Source organism: Hirundo rustica, chromosome 21 (assembly GCF_015227805.2).
Source record: "Hirundo rustica isolate bHirRus1 chromosome 21, bHirRus1.pri.v3, whole genome shotgun sequence".
NCBI lineage: Eukaryota > Metazoa > Chordata > Aves > Passeriformes > Hirundinidae > Hirundo > Hirundo rustica.
This window is the reverse complement of record NC_053470.1, coordinates 4,477,838-4,494,829: the sequence shown is the minus strand read 5'-3', so window position 1 is coordinate 4,494,829 and position 16,992 is coordinate 4,477,838. Positions and strand designations below refer to the sequence as shown.

Genomic DNA, 16,992 nt, shown 5'->3' with positions numbered 1-16,992 from the left:
GTGCTTTCCTTAATGATAAACAGATGGATGTAGTCTAGTTCCTTCCTGTTCTAGCTCCATTGATTGCATTGGACTGGCTGCTGGGCTGGATTTGGCCCCAACTGTTTATCAAGAAGCCTGTTCTGCATTTCAATGTCCCCATCCACCCACTTCCATCCCCAGGAGCATGTAGCACCAGCGGCACTGGAAGGTGGGAGCTGCAGCACTGGGCTGGCTGGGGCTCAGTGTGTGGCTTGAGCAGAGCCCAGCACCCTCAGGGTGTAAAAACCCAAATAAAAACCCATTATAAAATGACTGCAGTATTAAAAGTGTCCCTTGAAGGGTAAGGAGGGTACTGGAGGGCATCACCAGTGCCAGCTCCTGGTTGTTGCTCACAGTTTCACATCTTGGTGTGTTTTGCCCAGCATGTCCATAATGGGGAGACGGAGAACTGGAAACAGTTCCCATGGCAGATGGGGTCTCTGCGTTTCAGAGCTGCCTCCTTGAACCTAAAACAACTTCTTGCTGCCATGCAGTCCCAAAATGAGCAGGGAAAGTCACCCCAAAGCCCTTGAGGAGTGGAAGGTTTCAGAGTCTGCATCCATGGAGCCTGATTCGGTGCCTCTTTGCCCAGCAGTGAGGTGCAATCACCTCCTCAGTCGCTTAAAATCCAGGTGAGAGGAAAACAAGTGCTTTCCAGGCCTGATCTCAGCCAGTGGGTCCCTCACTCTGGTCCCAAGTGCTGGCTGGGGCACATCCCAGTGCCAGTTCCTGCAGGCAGCATGGCTGTGGTGTCCCCCCAGCTGTTGCTGGGGCTGTCAGCCTGTAAACCCCTTCACTCTGCCCAACCTCAGCGGCCCTCTGGCAGAAGGCTGACCAGAAACAGGGCATTAATTCATTCTGTGCACCAGGCCAGCACCGTGGGCACTGCACACGAAGGGGCTGAGGCCAGGGGATGGCTGGGAGCGAGTCAGCAGGTCTCAGTGCTGCGGCAGGACGCGGGGACATGGAGGGAGGGAGCTCTTGACCTATTTTCCCTGGGCCCCCTGCCATGTGCAGGCAGGGAGAGCTCTCCTGTGCCAGCGCTGGCAGTGCCCATGCCAGCAGGGAGGTGCCCTGGCACCTGCTGCTCCCCTTTCCCCGTGCTGGGGCAGGCGTGGGGCATCACCAGGTGCCCTTCACACCCAGGGCTGGCTGGCACAACCAAAGGCTGGGCTCTCCAGTCTTCACACACCCTCTCCATCATCTCAATAAACGGCTGCTCCACCAGCAGCTCCTCACCAGGGCTCGTCCTCATCACATCCTAAGCACAGGATATGGGCAGGATCTTGCTCCAAACAGGCCTGTGAGCGGTGTTTTCCTTCCTGCACATTATTTCCTCTTGCAGCCTGGTTGGCTATCTTGGTTGCATTTGAGGAACCTGATCTTTGTCTTATAAATCTTGCAAAAACCCCACCTCAAATCCTTACTCTCCAGCAAATTGCAAGGGGTGTTCCATGTCCTCTGTTGTGGTGCTGGTGTGCTCTTCTGTTTATCAAACGAGAGTTAACTCTGCAGCCTTCTGTTGATGAGCTAAATTCTGTCATCTCATCGGTAACTATTTCCCTCCTGCTCAAAAGAGGAGAGGGCCAGTAAAAGCACCTCTTCTGAGTCCTCAGGTGGGCTTGTTGCATGGGAAGGGCCTGGAAAGAAATACCCTTACTCTTTTCCATGAGAAACCAGGGATGCTTAGGATCAGGATGTGCTGGGAACAGCTAATTAGCCGCTGACAGTCCTGTCAGCTCTGCAGGTGCTACACGAGGAGAGGAGAGCAGGGTGTGGTGTGCGCTCCCACCCCGGAGCTGATGGAGCCAGGCGTCTTCCCGCTGGAGATGGCCCCAGACAGGATCTGGGGAAGAGCACAGGGCACTGGTGAAGGACGGGGGGAGCAGCCTGCGGCAGAGCCAGGTCCTGGCAGCTCTGCTGGCTATCGTGGGGAGGTTTTTTGCCGTCAGTGAGTGACTGGTATTTGATTTTCCAACGCTGGAACGTTCGCTTTGTTGGCTTGTTCCCTTGGTTACGTGGTATATATTAAGTTCTTCGTTTGGCTTCCTTGTACAATTAACTGGCATTCCACCGCGTGAATTTCGAAAACACAACCGGAGCTAAAAACTTCACGGTCAGCAGCACTGGCTGACCCCAGCAACGCCCGGCTGCTCCCATCAAGCCGGCACCTACACCTCCCTTTTTCTGGGAGCAGTGCAAAAACGCCGCTCAGCACCGGCATCCCCGGGGATCTGGGGATTTGGGGAGCCGGCTCACCCCAGCTCAGCTCCCCGGCAGCCCCGGGGGTTCTGACGGGCTCCGGGCGCAGCGGCCGCTCCTCGGCGGGGCTGGCTGTCGCTGCGGCTCACAGATTGTCAGAGTTTTCCGCAGATCCCCCGTCCCGGAGGGATGTGTACGCCGTTCCTCTGCGGCCGTGGGTGTGCATATGGCTGGCTGTGTGGCAACCGCGCTGAATGCCAAAGCGGAGAGGACAGCGTGTGTAGTAGCAAGAGGAGTGCCAGGGATCTGAGTCGCTGGAGAGCCGGGGAGAGGCGACGCTGCGCCCCACGCACCGGGATGCCAACTGCAGGGAGGGCATGGGCTGGAGGCTGTGCTGAGGGAAGCTGTGCGGAGGGAGGCTCTGAGGGTGGCACGCTTGGCGTTAGTCAGGATGGGAAGGTGAGAGCAGGGAAAGGCAGCCCGTGCCAGAGGGGGAACCTGTGGCGGGGGAAGCAACGCTCCTCTGCCCGCAGGAGCAGCGCTGGGGCACTGACCGCCTGTCCCTGAGCCTCTGAGGCTGTCGGGGATCCTGCTGTGGGTTGATCCCACCACTTCCCGTGCTTTTCCGCTGCAAGAGCCTCCCGTAAGAGCCGGCCAAAGCATTTCCCAGTGCGCTGGGAGGGTTTGAGCATCCTGCTGTGGGAGTGCCTGGGTGTCCCAACCCTGAACTGTCCCCTGAAATCTTCCTGTGGCTGAGAGGCACCAGGCACAGGGCACATCCAAGGAGGGACAACACACTCAGTCTGTGTTCCCTGGAGCCTCATTCCCATCTTTTTGCCCATCCTCATCCTCGAAGCGCAGTACAGGGCATGGGGTTGCTTCGGCCTCCCAGGGCAGGGGATCAGGGGGTGTGTGCCACAGGTGGCACGGCCCTACGCCAGATCCTGTCCTACAGAGCTGCTCCTCTGCCTGGGGCCCTGATTGTTGCCACCTAGAAAAGCTCATCTTCCTACCCATCCATAGAGCCTCACTGGGTTTTCTACTGCAGTGTCAGATGATGGCTTTAGCATGAAAAATGCTCACCCAGCACTCTGGGGCTGTGGAGGGTGGCAGGGCTGTGCCTCTGCAGGGGCAGAAAGCAAGGAGATAGGAACCAAGCGTGCTGGTGCCTCACGAGGAGAACTGTGTCCAAACAAAGGCGCGTCAGCTCCGGTTTGGGATACAGAGCGTGTACAGAAAGTGGCTCCATATGATCTGTGAGCCATCAGTTAATGGTGGATGTAAAATCCAGATGAGGAACCCTGCAGGTTGTCCAGAGGCCACAGGCAGAGGCAGGACTGCACAGTGAGAGAGGTGTTTGCCTGCTGAGTGCAGAGTTCCCCTGCCTCTGCCTTGTCATACACAGCTACCCATGTCCCATCCCTTGTTTCCCAGAAGAATCCCCAGGGGTTGGTCATGGCCCCAAGGCTGCCAGAGCTCAGGGGGCATTTGGACAACACTCTCAGGCACATGGTGGGATTGTTGGGGGGACTGTGTGCGGTGGGATTGTTGGGGGAACTGTGTTGGGCCAGGAGTTGGACTCCATGACCCTTTGGGTTCTCTTCCAACTCTGTTTTCTTTGAAACTGTTGCTGTTAAGTGTGGGATCTTTCAGTAGACAATTGCATTGCAAATCTCACTAAATTTTAGACCTTGGCAGCTGTTTCTGGCCTGATCCTGTTGATCTGGAGTGAAACCGCCACATTTTTTTCCTGTGCATTGTTGATTATGAGGAGAAATTATTTGATTTTTTTTTTTTTTTTTTGCGTCTACATTTACCCTTTTACAGCCTACAATTGCATCCCTTTTTTTGTTTCTATTCATTATGTTTCCAAGAGCTTTGCTTTGATACCTTGGGCATGGGAGAGTTTTAAGCGTGGGGATCAGTGTGGTGTGCAGCACTAAGACAGGCTACACCATTTTTGTACAGAAGGGCATCGCAACGTTTTCACCTCTTACTGTGCCCCACTCTCTCACACCTTGTTTCCTTCGAACCCAACTAATTCAGTAGAATAAATTATTCTGAATTTCCTGTTAATACAGTCCTGCCACAAAAAGATTTAAAAAATATAAGCTGCTAAAGGTGTTTATTATGTCATTATGGGCAGACATTTTTTTTCTCTTTGAATGGACCGACCCCCTCTCTTCCCTTCCTCAAGCAGTGAGTTCCCGAGGTTAATTGTATGCTGCGTAACAAAGGTGTTATTTCTTTTTGTGCCTTCGGTCGTGTTCCTTTTCATGGCTGGAGAAATGAGCTGAGAGAATAAAGGCTTTGCACAGAAGTGCATTAAAGTCAGTGGGCTTTGGCTCATGCCCAGCGAGAAAAGCAGCACATGGTTTAATTCCAGGGCAGGCTCAAGCAGTTGCATTGAAGGGGGTTTTTTTTCAGCGGTGATGGCGCAGCTTTTGGGTTGGATTCCTCATGTTCAGCTATCAGAGAGGAAAAACAAATTCCCCCGGGACCAGCAGAGAGTCGTAACACGCTGTCTCCCTCTCTCCAGATGAATGGCAGCGATGGGATGTTCAAATACGAAGAGATCGTCTTGGAAAGGGTAAGTACTGCTCACCCACCCACCAGCAGCCTCCTCCTGCTCGCCCACCCCCCGGCGCAGCAGGCCCCCCACGCACCCCAGCTGACGGGGAGAGGTTGCTCTCTGCTCCCCGCTCTCTCTCCAGGCTTTCGGGGGTGCTGCACCTGCTTTGCCAGCCCGGCTCCCACCAGGGCGGGCTTGCTGCTCGCCTGTCCCCCTCCAGAAGGGAGGGAGGAGGGCTTCTCCCTTGCCTCCCTCTTTCTCACCCTCACCCCCGCAAACGCATCAGTGCAGAGCACGGGGTGGGGGGAGGCTCTCTGTCACAAAACAGAGGTGTGGGTGGGTGCACCCCAAAACCGGGCGCAGGGACCAAAGCCACCGTGCCACCAGGCTCCCCGTCACCCTAGGGCGCACAGCCTCGGGATGCTGAGCCGCGAGGACGGGTTATTTAGTGAAACAAAACCACCACGGAGGAAGTTCCTGCTCCAGCCTTTTCTTTGCTGGCCACGCAGAGGTGATGGCGTGTGCCACACCAGCCGTGGCTAGAATTAGCCCCCTCAATTTGTGGGGTTTATCCAGCACCGCACAGGGCACCGGGGGCAGCAGGGGAGGAGGGATGGAGAGGCAGCGGGAAGAGCTGGCCCGGGGTTTACTCCGAGAGACAGGCACAGCCCTGCTGGCTGGGAAGGGCTGTGGTGGGAGGCTGCCCGAGGCTCTCCGGCTCTCCAGAGCACACCTTGCCTCCCCCTCGCTGCCGTGCCAGGCGGCTCAGCCTCGCCGCGTGGCCGGCATTGCAGGGGAAGACGCATCACTCGCTATTCCGTTCCTCCCTGCCTTTAGTCATCTCCCTCCTTCCCTTGGCTCTGCATCACGGAGGTGGGTGGACGGAAGGTTATCTGGGGCTGCCGCCTCACCCACCGCTTCCCCGGCGTGCCTGACGAAACCAGCCCAGGGGTTCCTTCCTTTTTGGGCTAAGTGCTTCTTGCTCCGGGACCAAGTCACAGGCAAAAGCCTTGTTTCGGGGATTCAGAGCGTCCTCTGTCCTCAGCCCGTAGTGGGAACAGGGGAAGAGCTGGCGGGACCACACAGAGAGGCAACACTCATTGATGCCCCCATTTCAAAGCAGCAATTCATTCCCCAACAGCAAGAAGCCATGAGGGAATCTCAAGGCTTAGCACGGACCACATCCAGGTCCTTCCCCTTCACCTGGTCCCTGCTGGGACACAACAATCCTATCCTAACGCAGGAGAAGCACCCCAGTGCCTTCAGGTGAGGCTGTCCCCTTGCTGGGGTGTTTGGCTTCCAGAATTGACCTCGGTGTACCCCAAAATCGCCGCTCAGTCACTGATATTAATCTTTGTCTTTGTTATAAAGACAAACGTAAATGCAGCAGCATTTTGAGGGGCAATAATAGCAGAAATACAATCTGCAGAGGGACGTGGCTTTGTGTTTACCCACCATACACGTGTCCACGGCAGGAGCCACCCTAGCATCAACCCTGATGTCAGCTAAGAAATCCCCCGGACTCCTTTTTGAGGTTTATCGAAATAAAAATCAACACCTCCCAGATCATTTCCAGGTTTTATAGCTAACCAAAGGCCTCCCATAGACAGGCACAACGAATGGCTAGAGATCATTTTGCAATCTCACCTGCCTTGCTGCGGCCAGGCTTGGTCTCTGTGACAGCAAGGAGCTTCTCTGAGCTAGGCACAGGGTAATCAGAAGCCGGCACAGAGGGAAGAGAGCAGCCTCAGAGCCTTTACTGTTGAATGCCTCCGTGTCACACACCAGCCAAATCCCAGCTGGCCAGAGAGCATCCGGGAGCGCTGCACAGTGACAGGCATTGGTGGCTCCTGGTGCTGTGTCATGAGCGTCATGAAGCCAGCTCTGCATCGCTGCAGGAGCTGGTGCTGGGGCAGAATTGCTGGGGAGAAGTGCAAGCCCCAGCTGGCTGTCGGTGCTGAATTATCCTGGGGAGACGGAGTTCCAGTGTGGCCCTGTCAGCCACAGGTCCCCTGGAAGAGCAGAGCACCCCCTCATCTCCACTGAGCACTGGGGCCATGGGCAGACAGGAGAGCTTGGCCCGAGCCTGCTCGTGTACCAGAGAGGCAGGCACAATAGTGTGTGACTAAGTGTCAGCTCTTCCACATGAGGAAACGAGGCGAGAAGCCATCTGATTTTCAAGGCAGAGCGAAAAAAGGCAGGAATTGTCCACTTGCATCAAGCAGGGATCTGGAAGCAGCGCCTGTGAGCGTGTCACTAATGAGGAGCCTGCGAGCAGGAGAGGCAGCACAGGGCCACAGACGCTCAGTCCTGAGCTGCTGGGGGAATGGCCTGGAGATGAGCTGTGCTCCCTGCATTCCCCCAGGCATAATTCAGCAGGAGAAGCTCAAGTGATGCTCCAGGCATGTCTGTGAGGAAAAGGAGGCAGAACTGGACAGCCCACTCGGTCCTGATAGCCACCTCCACCCAAACCTGCACATTTTGGCATCGGCGTTGCCGGTCCCCAGCTTGGCTCCGTGCCTGGGCTCCATCCCAGGGGGCAGGGGGGCAGGAGTGGGATGCTGCTGACTGGCACAGTCCCCGCTGCTCTGTGCAGCCTGCGGCATCGGTGTCTCCTCCTGGGGAGCAGCCAGCAAGGGGAGGCTTTCTCCGCCAAGGACCACCTCCTCTTCCCCCAGCTCCCCGCCTGCCTGAGCCTCTCCGTGGAGACGCGGTGCTGAGGGAGGTCCTCGGCGGCTCCCACTCTCCCACTCCATCTGTTCAGTGCTCCACGCTGCTGCGCCGAGCGCTCAGCTGAGGAACGCCAGCCTCTCCTCCGGCCAGCATCCCTCTGCCCCCTGAGCCGGGCACCCCGGGGTGTGAGAGATGCTGTAAGGGCTCCTGTGCCCCAGGCAGGGGGGAAACATTTCAGGAGGGCTGGCAGCAATCAGTTGCCCGTGGGGGAAAGACGTGGCGTTCGATTTCCCACAGGGTAACTCCGGCCTCGGCTTCAGCATAGCGGGAGGCATCGACAACCCCCATGTTCCTGATGACCCGGGCATCTTCATCACCAAGATCATCCCCGGGGGAGCAGCAGCCATGGACGGCCGTCTAGGGTGAGTACAGGGCTGGGGGAGCAGCCGGGCTGTCACCGGGGATCTCTGCACGGACCCTCTAGGCCTAACCCCTTTTCCCGACGTGGTCCATGCGTCTCTTTCCCACAGCCAGATCCCCTCAGGACAGGGATGGCCACCATCTCTGGTCACCAGCCTCCTGTCTGTAGCTACCCATCCTCCCCTCCCTGTATCAGGATCCTGCTCCCATCCATCCTGCTACAGCCCAGGGCAGGGATCCAGGGGATCCAGCCTTCCTTCTCATCTCCCATCTCCATCAGGGTTGCACTACAGGGACCAGCTCCACTCTCCCCTGCTTTGGGAAGGACCCCTTTCTCACCCCAGCTGGGCGTGATCTGGCCAGCTTGAGCAGCTCTCATTTGTGTGGCTGGAGGGAGGTGACAGAGGTGACCAGAGGAGGGTGGCACGGGCTGGTGGTTCCCCAGGGGCGCTCAGGGCCACGCTGTGCCCACAGGGTGAACGACTGCGTGCTGCGGGTGAACGACGTGGACGTCTCCGAGGTTGTGCACAGCAAAGCCGTGGAGGCCCTGAAGGAAGCAGGCCCCGTGGTGCGGCTCGTGGTGCGCCGCCGGCAGCCCCCGCCGGAGACCATCATGGAGGTTAACCTGATGAAGGGCCCCAAAGGTGAACCCCTCACTCTGCTCGCTTGGCCAGGGTGCCCCACTGCCCCACAGGACGGTGTGGGGTCACCCCTCGGTGTGAGGCGTCGTGAGATGCGGGGCAGCCTCACGGGGGATGTGGGATGCGAGGTGGCAGCGCCGCAGCGCAGGATGCTGCAGGGTGGCCCGGCAGCGTGGAATGCTGTGGGGCACGGGGTATGGGACAGACACACAGTGCAGTGCACGGGGGCCAGGCTGGCCCCAGGCAGGGTGCATTGCCTGCTGAGTTTGGGCAGGCTGCAAAGCCCAGTGAGGCACAGGGGCTGTGCTGCCAGCCCAGGGTTGTCTATCTCTCTGTCCCTCACCTGCATTCTCACTCTCCCTCAGGCCTGGGGTTCAGCATTGCAGGGGGCATCGGGAACCAGCACATCCCTGGGGACAACAGCATCTACATCACCAAGATCATCGAGGGAGGTGCTGCCCAGAAGGACGGGCGCCTGCAGATCGGGGACCGGCTGCTTGCGGTAAGCCCCGTGGCCACAGCCAGCCGTGAGGGGAAGCTGAACAGGCTCCACGGTGATGCAGTGTTGATCCTGAACCCCAGCAGCCATCCTGTCTGCAGCGACACCCCTCTTCCCTGGGGCTCCTGCTGGGGTGTTGCTGTGGGAGGGCAGGCACAGTAAGGGCTGCAGGCAGGAGGGCCAAACCCAAGGCGATGGGACCATGCCTCTGGGAGCTACTGTGGCACCTCCCCTGCGGAAAACCGCTGCACCGACCCCTGCCCTCCTGCTCAGCCGTGTCACCCAGCCCTTTCCCTCCGGCAGGTGAATAACACAAACCTGCAGGACGTGCGGCACGAGGAGGCGGTGGCCGCCCTGAAGAACACCTCTGACATGGTGTACCTGAAAGTGGCCAAGCCCGGCAACATCCACCTCAACGACATGTACGCGCCCCCCGACTACGCCAGCAGTACGTACGCCGCTGGCCGCCGGCCATGGCTGGGCATGTGGGGCACCTGAGCGTGCCGGGGCGGGGAGCAGGGCTGGGCTGCTCCCCATGTCCTTCCTCACTGTGTGTGGATTTCTGCTCCTGATGGCCTTCTCCTCCCCTGCAGCCTTCTCAGCCTTGGCTGACAACCACATAAGCCATAACTCCAGTCTGGGCTACCTGGGCAGCGTTGAGAGCAAGCCTGCCTATCCCATCCCTCCCCAGGTGACTCCGTCCCGGTACTCGCCCATCCCTCGGCACATGATCGGAGACGATGACTTCACCAGGTGAGTACCGGGCAGGAGCATCCCCATCCTCCTCCTTGCCTCGCTTCCCCTCTCTGGTGGCTCCATGTCATCCCCACTGCCAGAGCAGAGCCTCGAAAGGCCATTTGTAGGTGCATGGTGCAATGCTTGAGGTCCCCATAACGAGCTCTGTGCTCACCCCCTGTGACCAGCCCTGCTGTGTCAGTCTCTGGCTTGCTGCATTCACTCCCTCTCCATTCTCTCTCCTACTCTTTCACAAGCCTTACACAGCTGCATTTCAGCTTCGTTCTCTTGCTTATTTTACAATACCTGGAATACAAGGTGTTCCCTGCCCTTGTGGTGCCATCCAGCAGTGCCACAGGCTCCCAGGATGCACTCAGGTGCCGTTTCAATGACAGCAGAATCCTTTTTGCTGCACGAACAGGTTTGTTTCCAGAAGACAGGAAACAAAGGGGAGCAGAAAGAGAACGTTGCTCTGAGCCTAAATGTGGTATAAAACTTGTCCAAAGCCTCAAGCTGAGGGTGGGAGAGCAAGTCCTGGAAAGTCCTGCTCTGCTAGCTGATTCTTACAGCTTCCCCTCTTGTCGCTGGGGCCAGTGCTCTGAACGTGCTAGCCCCAGGGCCAGGACTGTAGGGCTTGGGCTGATTTCTAAGGACCAACACTCGACTTGGGCTTAGGGCTGGCTCTGCTGTTTGGGATAAGGTTGCAGGCTGGTTGTAGGCTGGTTTTGGGAGTGTGTCTGCAGTGGAAGGTGCAGTAGCTTTGTCCAGCATTCTCCCATTCTGCAGGTCAGTGTTGGATGCTGGAGTGGGAGACCCTGATTTGCCATCTGCTGTCAGGTCTGCCATCCTCCTGGAGAGCGTCTGCACTTTGTCATGGGGCTTTTTCACTTCTTGGTGCTCAGCCACAGCTGGGTGTCTCTGCACGCTGTGACCTGTGCAGCACTGCCTTCCACCCACACCCCACCTCTCCCACTGCTCTCGGCACCATCGATGCCAGTTCTGGAGCCTGCTCCTGGCACTGCATCCTCACCAGGTGTAGCAGCTGCTGTGCTGCCGGGGCACTGGGGGATGATGCCACAGGCAGGAGCAGTGCTGTCTGCCGTTACAGCGCACCACAGAAGGGATCGAGTCCCAATATTTGGAAAACACACCAGACACCCTGGTCCCACCCAGTCCCACCCTTCTGGCGTGTGCCAACATTCCCATTCGTGGACTAGAGAGCAGAAAGAGTAACCCAGCTTGGGCTGGGCACAGCCAGTGGCAATGGCAGAGTGAGGGCTCAGTATTGGACTGGCAGTGGTAGTGGCAGTGGCAGTGACAGTGACAATGGCACAGCGATGGCTCGGCAGTGACCCAGTGGTGACTTGGCAGTGGCAGTGGCACAGCGATGGCTCGGCAGTGGCCAATTGGTGGCTTGGCAGTGACAATGGCACAGTGATGGCTCAGCAGTGACCCAGTGGTGACTTGGCAGTGGCAGTGGCACAGCAATGGTTCGGCAGTGGCCCAGTGGTGGCAGTGGCAGTGACAATGGCACAGTGATGGCCCAGCAGTGGCAGTGACAGTGACAGTGGCACAGCGATGGCTCGGCAGTGGCCACGGTGCAGCACGTGCTGGTGGCCACTAGAGGATGGTGCTGCTTTGTGGAGGGCTCCAGAACAGACAAGCTGGCACCACGGGGCCCCGTGTGCCCAGACACAGCCCCTTGCTGCCCAACAGATCCACAGCCTGCAGTGGGCTCAGCGCTTCCCTCATGCTTCCCAGGACAGTGCTGAAAGCCTCGTGTGCATCGCTGACCCCCCAGGACATTGTCATCGCTGCAGGTCTGTTGGCACCAAGATTGTGCGCTGGGACCAGTGTGGTCCAAATGCAACTCACTGGTGTGAGGAAAGGCAGCAGCTGCCCTGAGAAAGAAGCTGTGTCCCATGAGGCTCTTGCCAGCCATTCAGGCTCAATGTCAGGCCTTTGGTCCTCGTGGTACCCGAGGCAGTGCCCAGGATCCAGCCACAGCGGATGCACTGATGGTCTCCAGTATCACGTTGGCTGATGATCCAGCCTGTGCTAATTGTCTGGCATAATTTATTCCTTATTTCAACCCAGAGCTTGAGCTGGGAGCTGCCATTGTTCCCATCACATTGTTTTTTTCTCCCAGACAAAAACTGATGCAGGAGTTTTGCGATGCCAGGCCATCTCCCTGCTTTTGCCTGCCTATTGTTTGAGCTGTGATAGAATTAAGTCATTGTCAAAAAAATTAGGACTTCTGTTGAGCTGTGCAGAGTCTGTGGCATTGGAGGGGTGCATAGGGTTGTAGGCACTCTTGCCATGCTGTGGAGTGGCTTTATCCCACCCTCCTGGCTCATGGCATCTGATGCCACCGTGCAGTGCAGTGTTTCTGTGTGCCATTTCACGGCGGATGCTCTGTCTCTGTCCGTGCTGCATCTCTTGTCACACCACCTGCCACCTCTCGTGGTTTATCAGTCTCCACAGTGCTGAGGGCTGAGTCACACCAGGCTGCACCCGGGTACTCCAGCCCCACCAATGTGCCACGAACCCTGGGCACAGAAAAGCCTGTCACCAGCTTTGCAGCTCCTCACCCTGATGTCTCGCTGTCACTTACGTGTCCTTCCAGGGAGCCCCGGAAAATCATCCTGCACAAAGGCTCCACCGGCCTGGGCTTCAACATTGTTGGAGGGGAAGATGGCGAGGGGATCTTTGTGTCCTTCATCCTGGCTGGAGGCCCTGCTGACCTCAGCGGGGAGCTGCGGAGGGGAGACCGGATCCTTTCGGTGAGTTGGTGGGGCACCCACCGCCCCTTCCATGGCCTCCCACAGCCCCTGGGCTTGGCGGACACTTCTCCCCTGCCACCCGAAGCTCTGTGGTGGGATTCATCCCGGGTGCCGGTGTGTTGACACGGCCCCGGCGTGCCTGCGGCGGGGGCAGGTACTGGGATGCCGGTACTGGGGTGCCGGTACTGGGGTGCCGGTACTGGGAGTGCCAGTACCCGGCGGGGTACCAGGGATGCAGCGGCAGAGCGATGAGGCTCTGAGAGCCGGGGTACCGTGAGTACGGTGGGTACCGGTACAGCGGCGGGGCAGCGGGGCCGAGGCGCAGGGCAGACCCCCTCGATTGGTGCCTCATGGGTCTGGTTCAGCGGAGCCGCTCTGTCCCGGCAGGTGAACGGCGTGAACCTTCGCAACGCCACCCACGAGCAGGCTGCGGCGGCGCTGAAGCGGGCGGGGCAGACGGTGACCATCATCGCACAGTACCGGCCCGAAGGTACCGCCACGGGCCGCCGGCACCGGCACCGGCACCGGCACCGGGAGCGGGGCGGGCGGGGCATGCAGAGATGGGTGTGGTTATGCAGATGAGGTCGTTGTGATTATGTAGATGATGTTGTTATGCAGATGAGGATGTGTTGTTACGTAGCTTGGTGGGCGTGGCTATGCAGATGAGGGGCGTGGCCGGTGCCGCCGCGCGGGTCGGGGGCCGGGGCGAGGGGCTGCGGGCGAGGCCCCAGCGGGGAGGGGGCGTGTCCCGGGGGCGGGGCGGGCGCCGATTGGCCGGCGCGGGGAGGGGGCGGGGCCTCGGCGTCCCGCCGGCCGCGGCTTTGTGTGCGGGCCGGGCGGGTGCGGGGCCGCGGCCGCCCCGCCTGCAGGTGAGCGCCCGCCGCCGCACGGGCAGCGCCGCCGGGACCCCGCCGGCATCGGGGCCGCGGGGGGGCTCGACGGGACGGGATCGCCTCCGGGGGAGGGGGGGAAGAGCTCTGCTTGCCGGAGGGCGTCGCCGCGAGGCCCGGCTCCGTGGGGTCCCGCGGGCCTCGCTGGAGGGACCCCGTGGTCGGGAGGGCTCGGGGGTCCCGGAGGGTGACCGCGGTGCGGGCGGGGCCGGATCCGGCGCGTCGCTGCCGAGTTGGGGCTCGCCCCCCACCTCTGAGCATCCCACCTGCGGCGCCGCCCCGAGGCTTCGGTCGTGGCCGGGTTCCGGTTCCCTGGGCACGGCGGGGGCTGGTGGTCCCGCCAGGGGCACTGGGAAGGGAGCGGGCAGCTGCCTGCACAAAGCTTCCCTGGGCGGGAGCGCTGGGAAGGGAGAGCGCTGGGAGCGAGCCCCGCCAGCCGGAGAGGGGCCGGGGCTGAGCCCGGGGCTGCCGCCGTGCCCGGAGCGGCACCGTGCATGTGCCGGGATGCCGGCGTTCCCGTCCGCTGGAAAAACTCTCCGTTCTGCTCCCCGCTGGCTTTCTCCACCAGCTGTGATCCTCTCCAGGGAGGCCGATGTCCCACCCTAGGCGTGCCTCTGTGGCATCGCTGGGCGATGTCCTGCCGGTGCCTGTCTCCGCTGTTCCTCCATCCCATGGCAGAGGCCATCGGGGCGCCGAGTCATTGGTGCTGCTCAGGGCTGTGCTGTGGGTGTGGGGTTTGTTTGTTTTGGCTTTTTTTTTTTTTTTTATTCTTTCTTTCCAGGAAGCGCTTAATGTTCTCGTATTTCTGGCTCCCTTTGCCGCTCGAGATTTGGCAAAGAGGCCAACCACGAATGGTTCTTAAATGTCAAACTGGACAAGATGTTTTGAAAGCCCCTTAGACCGAGGCGGAAATGTCAATGTGTTGTAGCTGGTGAATTTCCATGTCTGTGATGCTTCCAGGGCACAGGGGCTGCAGCCATCCCGGGAGGCAGCTGTGGACTACAGGCTGTTGTATCTTGGAGGTTGCCCTCGGTGCTCCAAAGGCTTGAAGGGCTGGGAGTCATGGAGAAAAATCTCCCTGGTGTGATCCCCCGGTGTGGATGAGGCTGGGCGCACTCAATGGGCCGTGTGATCTCAAATGTTTGCCTTTTCTATGTCCGTCATGTGGAAAGAGCAGGAGAGATGGATTGTAGGATGGCCGAAGGAGGAGATGCTGGTGGAAAGGGGATTTAGGAAGTTCCTCCCCGCTAGCAGAGGTGGAGGATGGCACCTGTCTCTCGTACCTGAGCGTGGGCAGGGCTTGCCTGGGGTGCTGGATGAGCGCAGCGTGCTCTGTGTGTCACCTCGCTGCAGCTCCGGGGGGGCAGAGAGGCTGCTGGTGCAGGTTTTGGGGGATGAGCGGCCCTCCCTGTTTTCTCCTGCTAGGCACTAGGAGGGAAAAGAAGCAAAGATCAAACCAAGAAGGTTAGAAAGAGGAGCTGCTGTTCTGCATTTCTTCTGAGCACCTTTGACCACTGCAGCCTGCTGTTGAGGAGGGGGAGTGATGGCTCCTGTTCCCTCTGAGCCCTTCTCCCCCTGACCTTTGCCTGCTGCTATCCAGCACTTGGATTTGGCAGTTCCCCCTCCTCGCACCCCGTGCAACAAAGCTTTGCCATTCCTCACCTGAAAATACAAAACGTCACATTATGGCCTTTCTCCGAGCCAGTCCGTTCAAAGGGAAGTTCCAGGGCTGTGCAATGAGTTCTGAAAGCTTCTCAGCTTTCCCTGTGGCTGTGCTTCTGCTTTCCTGGGCCTGGTGGAGGGAGGTGTCTGTGCAGAGGGAAGGTGTCTGGGGTCAGGGTGCTCACATGCTGGGCTGAAGCTGCTGGTAGTTTTTTGCAAGCGGCTGTGCTGAAAGCTGTGACTGAGCGTTTCTGGGCTCTGCTGATGGCCCAGCCTGTGCCTGGTGTGTACTCAGGAGTTGCTTTCCAGTGTAGCTCCCCTCTCTGCCCCCGCCTTCTCCTTTGTGCTGTCTCCTGGTGCCCAGATGCAGGCCCACGGCTTTGTTGGCTCTGCTGGGCGTGTTTGCAGGTGTGTCACACACACGTGCCGGTTCTGGGATCCTTGGAGCAGGCAGGTGATCCCTGTTTGTTGGTAGTGGTCTACGGCGTGTGCGCACACTCAGGGATTCCGCTGGCAGCACGGAGCTCACCCCAGGGGACAGAATCAGGCCCAGCTGTAGGAACACCCACACCCTGGAAAGGGAGAAGCAGTGGGGGGGTACGGCGGTGTTTTTATCGAGCTGCTGAGTGAGGAGGGCAAACACCCCGGCACAGGCGCAGCGCGGCGATGGCACTCGCGGCGAGAGGTGCCGGCTCACCTGTTACACGTTTCCAGTCTCGATAAACACGTCCTGGACGTGTTGGGCACCGTGGGGATCAGCCCTGGCTCACCTCCCTGCTGCACCCTGGGCAAGCTTCCTGGCAGGGATTCAGCTGCACAGGGAGACACAAGGTGCAGAGCTGAGGTGGCCCTAAGTCAGGGAGCAAAGGCAGGAGCGCTCCTTGTTGGCGTTGGTCTGCTGGCAGTTGTCTCAGACTGTCCTAATGTGCAGTTGAAAGGGTGCCCATGGCACCTGGGAGTACCCTGTGCTCAGTCCTGGGGTAACCTTGCCTCCCCTGCTCTGGGAGGGAGGCAGCAGGTTTGCTTTGGGGCTGGCTGCTCCTCTACTCTGTGCAGTCCCACAGCTGGAGTAAATGTGGGTTGGTGGCTCCTTGGAAGACCCTTCCTAGGGCGGGGCTGTGTTTGCTCTCTGGGGGTTAAAGCCAGAGCAGCCCCTGTGTCCCAGTTTGCCGCAGCCAGCCTGGTTTGTGTCTCTTGTCATGCCACTGGGCTTTCCCCACCCTTCCAAGCAGCGTGGCCACTCCAGCAACACTAGGAAAGTCCCTTTGTGTGGAATGCCCCAGCTGGAGTAGGGGCATTTGAGAGCTTTGCCCTTGGGCTGCAAGCAGGGGGATGCACGTGCCATTCCTGGCAGGGCAGTGGCACCCACAAGTCGCCCTTCCAACACCCCCATCCTGATGCTAGGGGTGGAGAAATCTCCTTTTGCCCTGTGTTTCCTGTCCCAGGCAGTGCATCATCCACACTTGTGGAGAAGAGCCGTGGGAGGAACGTGAGTCTGTGGAGCAGTGGTCCCCTCAGTGTGTGCCCCCAGCAGGGCGTGGATGACCTGGCTGGGGACAAGGGTTGTAGTGGTGCTTTCTGCAGGAAACAGCCCTTCTGTACCAAAGAGGGTTTAAGAAGAAGCTGTACCCGCTCCTGACAGATGCTCCTCTGGCATTTGAGAGCTTATGGGAGTTCCAGGGCAGAATGAGCTGTGTGGGGCAAGAGATGTGGGGTGGGATGAAACTCGCTTGCCTCTGCTGAGAGCTCTGTAAAACCCCGGTGCTGCTTTGGTGGCAGAATTCAGTTTTCTCATAAAATGAGCGTTATCCATGCCTTGCTGCATCCGTGTTTCCCTCTGCCAGCAGGAAGGCACCTGAGGCAGTGGGTGCCCCTTGGCATGGGGCAGCCGGGG

At 59.2% G+C, this 16,992-nt stretch overlaps 1 protein-coding gene across 6 annotated transcripts in view; it reads left to right on the top strand.

Moving 5' to 3' along the window:
- The window catches only part of DLG3 (discs large MAGUK scaffold protein 3), a 74,902-nt gene that overhangs the window by 41,107 nt on the left and 16,803 nt on the right, over positions 1 to 16,992 (top strand). For 5 of the 6 annotated variants that reach the window (XM_040083857.1, XM_040083856.1, XM_040083862.1 and 2 more), the window contains 8 exons: positions 4,763 to 4,813; positions 7,766 to 7,890; positions 8,363 to 8,532; positions 8,895 to 9,031; positions 9,332 to 9,476; positions 9,622 to 9,781; positions 12,390 to 12,546; positions 12,934 to 13,036. In XM_040083857.1, the coding sequence (XP_039939791.1) occupies positions 4,763 to 4,813; positions 7,766 to 7,890; positions 8,363 to 8,532; positions 8,895 to 9,031; positions 9,332 to 9,476; positions 9,622 to 9,781; positions 12,390 to 12,546; positions 12,934 to 13,036 (1,048 nt within the window). Of the gene's footprint in view, positions 1 to 4,762; positions 4,814 to 7,765; positions 7,891 to 8,362; positions 8,533 to 8,894; positions 9,032 to 9,331; positions 9,477 to 9,621; positions 9,782 to 12,389; positions 12,547 to 12,933; positions 13,037 to 13,366; positions 13,416 to 16,992 lie in introns of those variants that run through there. The other variant, XM_040083863.1, reaches the window with a different exon arrangement.